Raw genomic sequence first — 9,204 nt, 5'->3', positions numbered from 1 at the left:
GTCGTTCTCCCTCGAACTGGCCAATGACCAGGCGGGAGGCGGGACCAGTCTCCTGATATGAAGCCCTACGGAGGCGCTCCTTGAAGATAGGATGGGAGGAGCTTCCGGCACCGTCCAATGAGCGCGGAGAGGTTGTGGCTTACGTGACCGTCGGACTCGGAGAGAGACCCACCGAATGGGTCCGTCGAGGTGGAGGGAGGCTGTGGTGGGGTTTTTGTGGCGCTTTCTAGAGTTTGAGGGGAAAATAATATTTTTTTTTCTGGATTACAGTGCCCAGTGTGGCACTGACGGTAGAAACACGGATGCTGGGAGCAGGAGTCCAATTAGGAACTTGCCCAAGCTGATCATCATCATCATCATCATCATCATCATCATCATCATCATATAATAATAATAATAATAATAATAATAATAATAATAATAATAATAATAATAATAATAATAATAATAATAATAATAATAATAATAATAATAATAATAATAAATCTGATAAAAGAAGCCCTCTGAGACAGGTCCAGCCCTTTTCAAGGAGATCTGGGGGAATCGAACTCCCAACCTCTTATCTACCCAGCAGTTTATGATTAATACATTGCAGATAAATATGAGTGAATCAAACATTTATGGTCCTGGCAGGCTGTTCGGTGGTGGAGAACCGGCTTCCTCAGATGCCTTTTCCTTTGGCGAAATGTTTCCCTCACCCTCAGGGGAGACGTTGGAAAGGGAGAGGGCGGTTGGAGGTTTTATCCAGCCCGATTCTTGTTAAAAACATCACAATAGTTTTCTATTGGCCCTGCTGGCTGTGGCAGATGGGGATTGTAGGCCGCATATCTGGAGGGCTATCAGGAGGTGACAGGAGGGCTTTGAGGAAGAGTTCTGTTTTCCCGGCTAATGGAAAAGTTACTTGGGGAGGGAGGGCTGCTTAAGGCCCCGTGGGTCCCCTGCCTAGGGGATTCTGGGAACTGTAGTCCAAAATAGGAACATTCCTGAGTTCTGTGATCTGAACTTCTTAGTGTGTGGAAGCAGGTGTGCACCGGGAGGCTCATAAAGTTGTGTGAGGACTCCTTGTGAGGAATCGAACGTGTGCCTTCAAAGGCACAGCCCAGTGGAATAAACAAATCTGGGGTCAAGCCAAAACTCAAGACGCAGCCTCCTGATGGCCGATATCAAAAGTAAAACCTTCCCATTTTCGAGAAATTGCTCAAGACAGAATTATAGAAGGCAGCCTTAGAGAACATCAAATCCTCAATGGATGTTAATGTCCACAGCTGAATTTTAGGTTTTTCAGAGATTTCATTAGTTTGTTAACAGCACCATTTTGATTATGTTGTTATGGGAATGAAAATTCGTTTCGATGTAATGGTTTTAGTAATTTGAGCTCACAGGTGACCGATTGGACTATCGGGATGCAATCGAAACCTTTGACTAGACTGGAAGATCAACGTTTGAGTCCCCACCAAACTATGAAATTCACCATGTGGTTGTAAGCCAATCATTCATTCTTAGCCTGAACCTTACAAGTTTGTTGTGAAAATGAATTGAAGAAAATGAACTGGGGAGGAGAGCTATGCCTTGGGCTCATTCAGGGAAAAGCAAGAATATCAATCTAACTATCAATGACAAGAACAAAACCAGCTGTTAATGCACAAAGGACTGCTGTCAGAGAAAATATAACATTATTGATGCTTGTTTCCTCATCATGACCTTGCTGCTTTTTGTTAACAGAGCCTTGATAATATAAGAAACCATAAATAATGCTAAAATGGTGATCACCTAGAAAGCACACTTTGTTGCTTTGATATGTAGCATGCAGTGAAAATAACCCTTTAAACAAGGTGGGAGGATATCTGTAGGAAATCTATCACTTTTGTTAGGAGAAAGTTTGATTTATGGCTTAGTTTCCAGCATATGGAGAGAATGGTTTCTTCTTTATAGATTGTACGTTTGCTCATGTTCCATTTAACTTAAATAAAGTTGTCTAAGTGTAGCATCTGAGCTTGTAAACTAACCCTTGTGATATTTCTCAGAGAAGCAATTTTAGTGTCAAGCGATTTTTCTCATAGAAATAGGTCCAGCAAGCAGGAACATCAAATTAAAACGCCAAGTTTCATCTAGGAATCACAAAAGATGGGCAATGCTTCTAAACTATATTCCATGTGTTCTGTATAATTGCAGTTATAAAATGGGCATACAGTGGTGCCTTGACTTATGAACTTAATTGGTTCCGGATCTCCAGTCATAACTTGAAATTTTCGTAAGTTGAAGCACCATTTCCCATTGAAATGCAATTAATCCGGTCCTGCCGAAGAAAAAAATCGCACACAAAAAAACCCCAGTGCAAGACCCATCAGAAACACGATTAATCCATTCTGCCCGGGGGGGGGGGAAGCAAGCAAAGTGTGCAAGACCCATCGGAAATGCAAAAAAGCAAAGCAGAAAGCAAGCAAAGCGTGCAAGACCCATTGGAAATGCAAAAAAGCAAATCAGCAAGTGAAGCGTGCAAGACCCATCGGAAATGCAAAAAAAGCAAAACAGAAAGCAAGCGAAGAGTGCAAGACCCATCGGAAATGGGGGGAAAACCAAGAAGCAAACAAACCCCCCAAGACACATTGGAAATGGGGGAAACCTCAAAAAGCAAGGAAAATCCCCAAGACCCATCAGAAATGGGGAAAAGCAAACAAACCCTCCAAGACCCATCGGAAATGGGGGGGAAATACCCAAAATAATCAAACCCCCCAAGACACAGCAGAGAAACATAACCCTCTCCCAGCCCAAAACCACACTGCAAAACCCACCCAGAACAGTTTTTAAAAAGCAGAAAGCAGCACCTTACCTTACCAGGCAGTCCGAAGCCTCCTCCAATCGCACTCACTCTGACTGTTGGGGTGAAAGAGCTACAAAGAAGCAGTCTCTTCACCTACCAACAGTTAGCAATTTAAATTCCCTGCCTTTTTTCAGTTGTAACTCAAAGCTCCGGCCGCAAGTTGGTCGTAAGCCAAAATGATAGTAAGCCAGGACATTCGTAAGTCGAGGCACCACTGTAATGCCTTCTTTTATTACTGTATCTGTATTCCATTGAATTTTTTTCTTTCTTTTTTTTGGCCACAGTCATGAACACAATATAAAATAAATATAGGCCAAATCAGGATTGTAAGTCACATATCTAAGTCACATAATGAACCTTATAAAGTGGTGTGTGAAGAACTGTTTTCAGTCTGTGCCCCCTTCAAATGTACCAGAGCCCCCCACGGGCCATGTGGTCCCTGTTGAGAATGGCTGTTTTCAAAAATACTACCTTTTTGCATATACAGTATAAAGTTTGAAGATGCAAAAAATGGCAGTACATTTCTATATGTGTACTTGGAAGTAAGCCCCATTGAGTTTAGTGGGACTTACCCCCAGCTAAGTCTGTATAACTTTGTGCCTTTCAGATGAGTAGGACTACAACTTCCATCATCCTTAGCCATCATGGTTGGAGGTAATCTGGAGGTCATCGAGCAGGGAAGACTGGAATATAGGATTGCAGTTTAAGTAAATAATGTGATGTGCTTCAGCACAGAAAGAAATATTTGATAAAAAAAAGTTAATGAGAATTTGAGAAATCAGATAAATGTCCACATCACCTTTTAAACACTGGTTTATTTGGAAATCTCTGCTTTTCAATTAGAAACAAACCTGTCTGGCTCTATGGAACTTGTGTATCTCTGCATTGTATATTCTTTTTGTAATTTTTGACATCATTGTAAGGTAATATAATGAGAATAAATGTTCAATCCATTTTTTTCTCCAGAATAATGGCTTGATCTTTGTTTTTTCAAATATATGGATTGGAAATTAAAGACTATGTAAAATAAAATTAAAAATACCAATGACATATTGTGCATATATTTTATTGTTCCCAGTTTTTAAATTCACAAGTTTGGGTACAGCAACGTAACTTGCAAAATAATGTTAAGTGCATAGTTTATTGCCTTCTTTACTTTTACACAACATGAAACTACAAATATGGGAGTTCCTGTAACAGAAAGCACAGCAGTACTATAGATCTTTCTTAGTAATTATTTTCTTCCCAGAACATTTTATTCAGAGTAAAATCATTGTTCAATGAAATGCATCACCAACAAAATAGCAGGAGAGAAGAAACCAACAAGAAGGGATAGAACTTTTAAGTTAACCTGAACATGGAAGAAAATGTTGTTTTTCCTTTCCTATTCTTTTGCCCGTTTGTAAGAGAGAACTTCTGAAACATAAGGGGTATGTGTCAATGTAAGAAGGGGACATGAATCCCTCATGTTTCCGTTTAGCCTTTCTGTATTCTTTCATCCTGCCAAATCACCCAGGAAACATTTAATATAAACAGTGGTACAAGGGCTGCTGATTGCAGCCAATCAAAATATACTCTGGCTTAAAACTGTGAAGGGAGGTTTAAACCCCTTCTACTCTGACCTCTTGATCCTCTTCCCTGTGCTCACCACCTGGAGCTACATGTGAAGGAGACACCAATTGGACATTGGTTTAAATTTGAGCACCTCATGCTGTGTTCCAGAGTATTGCCCCTTATAGCAGCTATTTTATACACAGAGGTATAGAACACTAGCGGTTTGAAAGCATGCAAAATGCAAAAAAGATAAATAGGCACCACCTCGGTGGGAAGGTAACCGCATTCCGTGTCTAGTCGTGCTGGCCACGTGACCAGGGAAGATTGTCTTCAGACAAACGCTGGCTCTGTGGGTTGGAAACAGAGATGAGCACCGCCCCCTAGAATTAGACACGACTGGACAAATTGTCAAGGGGAACCTTTACCTTATGAATTATTTATATTTACAAAACTTGAAAACCTTGCATTTTGTGACTGCCAAATGAGAAGGTAAGATTCGAAGAATCAGAAAGAGCTAGTTTCTTTTATACGTGATGAAAACACCAATGAATGGAACACCCAAAAATGAAAGAGGCAAAAACAACGCAAAATTGATTAAACCCCCAAGTGTTCCCTGTGCATATCCTTAACGACAACTTCCTTTAAAAAAATAAGACCAGTATGCTCTTGAGAATTTCCATTTGGACAAGTAACATTGTACATACAGTTGTAAGGAACTGCTGAATAACTTGGTGGTTTAGATGTCTGAGGTTGGGAGGTCAATTCCCCGCTGTGCCTCCTTGAGAGGGGCTAGACTTGATGATCCAGAGAGTCCCTTCCAGCACTGCAGTTCTATGATCATTTAAGACTGACCGATTTTGTAAGGTAGCTAGTTGCATAACGAATACCCCTTCCAACAGCAAAATGCTTCTGCCACATTAGTTGTGAAAATTCCCAATTAGATCCTGGCTTAAAGATTTATTTACTTAACATATTTTCCACTGTTAGTTTTTTTTCTTTGTCAGTCTCTGAAAGTTTCCCATAGTTAATGTAATCTAAACCATCAGTTTCTCCTTAATCACAACATTCTCAATTCCTGTACGAATTTTAAGTACCTTCTATGCCCAGCTACAGTTATCATCTAACCATTTTTCTTTCTTTCTTGCATCATTTACTTTTCTGTTTTCTTCTCATCAGTGACATTTCACCTCCTCCTGAACTATTTCTCTAAACATTTCAATCTTTCCTCTCTACCTACTGATTTTGATTTCCCCTGCATGGGAATGATGTGACTATTACCTAGTAAGAAACATGTTATTTTGACCTTTAAAAGAATATAAAGAAACCCTAAGTTTCCATTGTTCCAGTGACTACCGGAAATCTGCCCATGTTGTCATCTGACATCTATTCTGCTTCCTTGTTCCATAGTGCGATGTTACAGCTCCCAGTTCTATGGCTGTCACCTTTTGGGTAAACCAGCTACTGCTGCCATTCCAACCTTCAGTCACAATAGTGTTTGCTAATCAAGGACAGGGAATCAAACAGTGCTCAGATGTATGGGATCCATCAATACCACTGCCACCATAGTATGCCAACACATTTATATCTGTTCCTGAAAAACATTTTCTGAATAGCTTCTATTTAATTCAACTGGTATAGTTCACATACACTGACGTTAATATGCATGGGGCCCTAAAGCAATTTAACCAAGGTGTCGACATCTTCCATCCTACAGCAGTATTGTCATCCATTCCACACAACACACTAACTTTCTATAATGATGTTCCATAAACAACATGTAAAAACTACATTAGATGGGAACCTGTTAGCTATTGTTACCTATGCCACCAGTAACTAACATGATAAAAGATCCATAGGTTAAAGCCAGGATGCGAGATACAACTGTACCTATTCTGTTAATACAAGAGATCTTGCCAAATGGGTAGATAATCTTGACTTCCAACTTTGTGACCAATAGTGGATAAACAAATTGCACGAGCTAGAATATGGAATATGAAACAGGTGAACAAGAACTAATACAAAAAAATTGTAAACACATAAACCAGAGTTTCAGGAAGCAGAGACTTTGAGAACCACATTGTAAAACTTGTTAAGAAAAAATGTGAACGTTCTGTCACTTAAAGATTAATATTCTGCTAAGGAACACCTTTTTATAATCAAAAAAATATACTGTCTTTCATAACTTGCAGTTCCAATGAAGTTAACTATATATTTCAAAGCTCTTGTTTAAAACAAAATAAATTACTCTTTGAGACAAAGATCCAAGTCACCAAATTTCTGGAGGTCCAGAAGTTTACCTGATCAAGGATTTCCAATCTTAGTTCTGTAAATGTCAGGAATTCATAGCCTGTCCTTGTGTTTCTCTACATACAGCTATTACAGACAATATCACAAGCTGCCTTCTACGTTTAGACCACTGGCTCCAATAACTTCTGTTTTGATATGTTTCATGTTAAAATATAATATTGCAATTTTTAAATACTGTCTTTAATATGATCCCCACCCACCCCTTAACCATGGCTCCCAAACATAGACTATGATGTATCTCTTTTGGATAAAAAATACTTTAAAAATTGAGTTTCTATAATCATACTATTCAGTATTCTATAATCATACTATATAGTATTTTAATAGTGCTTTACATTTTCCAAAGCATTATAAAACTTTATTGAATCTCTGATTGTACATGTAAACTTAAAAGCTCAACCCTAGATTCGCCCAAAGAAATAAGCCCCTGAGAATAAAATTTCATGGTGGAAAAAAACAACCCAAACAAAAAACACCACTGTGTAAATGATCTATTGTTCGGATGTAATGAATTAGAAATGCTTAAAATGAGCTGTCTTTTTTAAAAACAAAATTATTATTTGGTTCTGTCCATTAAGAAATTCTCATCTGTTAAGCCAAGTTGAAATTAATGGACATCATCCTCATTTTAATGAAATGTTCCCATTGACGTCTAACCTTTTTCCCCCCTTTGTGTCGTTTCTACTGCTGTTTTTGAAATACATCTGTTAAACTTGATAACAGAGTATATGACATATATCTAAAGAGAGGTATTGGGCTGAAATCGGAAGATGAAAGAGTTGTAAAACAAAGTGAAAAAGAAACCACAACAACCTAAAAAGAACATGAAGCCTCTACTTGCCATCTGACCATTAAAGGCTTGTTGGGTCAGTAAGATTTGCAGGAGCAGTTTAAAAAACATTCTACACCGAAGATATATTGCTATTTAAAAATATAATTAGAAAGACATTCTTATGCTGATATACTATCCTTGGTATACTTGGTTTAAAAACTTGTTAAAATTTTATGTGTGTGTTGCCAAGGATGCTACAATTTCCAAATGGCTGTAGATGCGGACCACTGGGATGTTCTCCTGCAGATGCTGTATTTGAAAACAAACAGAAAGCTTCACAAGGCCATTAAATGCTTTTGCTAAAAGGAAATGTCATTGCAACTTATTTGTTCCGAGATGACGACAAGCACATCTGTGTTAGCAAGAATGGCAAACCAAACCAAAACTAAGTTAGTACATTTCCAGCTTGTGGCAAGATATATACGTACTGAATATGGCTACCTGTACACAGCTGTTGTCCAAAGTAAACCAACCAATCAACCTAGAACTTTTAAGAAAATAACATTACAATATCTGTGCAAAAATCATACCTGTGCATACTTCGTAGTAAACAGAGCTTGCTAACTTGGCCACAATTGTCACGGAGCTGTACTTTGCTCAATTGCATATTTGCCCTTAATTTTAAAAAAAATACCTCTCTAGAATTATTGAACGGCAGAGTTTAAACAGCAGACAATATACATGTGCAGTAGGTGTACAGAGAAACGAATCAGTCCCAGTGCTGAAGGACAGCAGCAAGCCGAGAACCCCTCTTTTTTTTTTTGTCCTCGTGCAGGAAAAGGTGCAAATTTGTGTAACCAGCCTGAATTTGCACAACTCCTATCCAGTGGGAAAATTCAAATGACGCTTCATTCTGTTTTACCAGTTGAACAGTACGTTTTGGCCAAGTGTCATAAAGTAAATTTGACTGCTGCCTCCAGACTGAACAGATGCAAAAAATACCTAGAAAAGAGAGAGCTAACGTTATTTTACATTTATATGAACAGTTTAGTCATGCCCTGGAATGTGATATATAGATCCGCATATATAAATGTGAATTCTACTTTGAATCAGTGAGGTGTATGTTTTCACTCTTAGAGAAAGATAAAGTGTCAACGAGCGGAGACTGAATAAACTGACATTTCTTCATTTCTACTGAGCCAGTGTGGTATAGTAGCTTGGAGTGTCAGATTGGATTTTAGGAGTTCCGTGTTCATAAAACTCACTGGGTGTCCTTTGGCCTGTCACTCTTTTCTCAGACTGACCTCCCTTCCTCGCAGGGTTGCTAAGAGGAAAAATTGCAGAGGAGATGAAGAAGAATCACTGGAGGAAAGGCAGGATATGAAAATGACTAACGCATACATAAACGGATTCTAAAACAGATCTGTTATTAAAAGGTATACTGCTGCTGCTTTTATACTGAGTGCTGGCATCTAAGGATTGATTGCAGCTAATTGCCAACTCTATGCATAACCTCCACTAATTTGTATACTCTTTTTTACAGCCGTTAAAGCTAACGACCACAACCACGTCTCACTGTAGTAAATTTCAATGTTAATTACATAAAAGTGCTTATCTTGCCACCCTTGAACCAAGCTTGGGAAGATACTGTACTTTTCAATTCATTCCTGTTAATTGTCACAATATTTAAATGGTCATGCGCACAGAGGTTGAGCAGATTATTTTTTCAAATAAAACATCCGGATTCTGA

The 9,204-nt window shown here is 38.6% G+C and overlaps 1 protein-coding gene across 4 annotated transcripts in view; it reads right to left on the bottom strand.

Annotated features, from left to right (window-relative positions):
* Window positions 1–6,037: 6,037 nt before the first annotated feature.
* NRK (Nik related kinase) overlaps window positions 6,038–9,204 on the bottom strand; it is a 125,968-nt gene continuing 122,801 nt past the window's right edge. For all 4 annotated transcript variants that reach the window (XM_020813943.3, XM_072981398.2, XM_072981399.2 and 1 more), the window contains exon 31: window positions 6,038–8,456. In XM_020813943.3, coding sequence (XP_020669602.3) covers window positions 8,373–8,456 — 84 coding nt within the window. In that variant the 3' untranslated portion in view covers window positions 6,038–8,372. The remainder of the gene's footprint in view (window positions 8,457–9,204) is intronic.

This window comes from Pogona vitticeps, chromosome 11 (genome assembly GCF_051106095.1).
Source record: "Pogona vitticeps strain Pit_001003342236 chromosome 11, PviZW2.1, whole genome shotgun sequence".
Classification (NCBI taxonomy): Eukaryota; Metazoa; Chordata; class Lepidosauria; order Squamata; family Agamidae; genus Pogona; species Pogona vitticeps.
The sequence above is the reverse complement of the archived record's forward strand: the minus strand, read 5'-3'. Positions and strand labels throughout refer to the sequence as shown.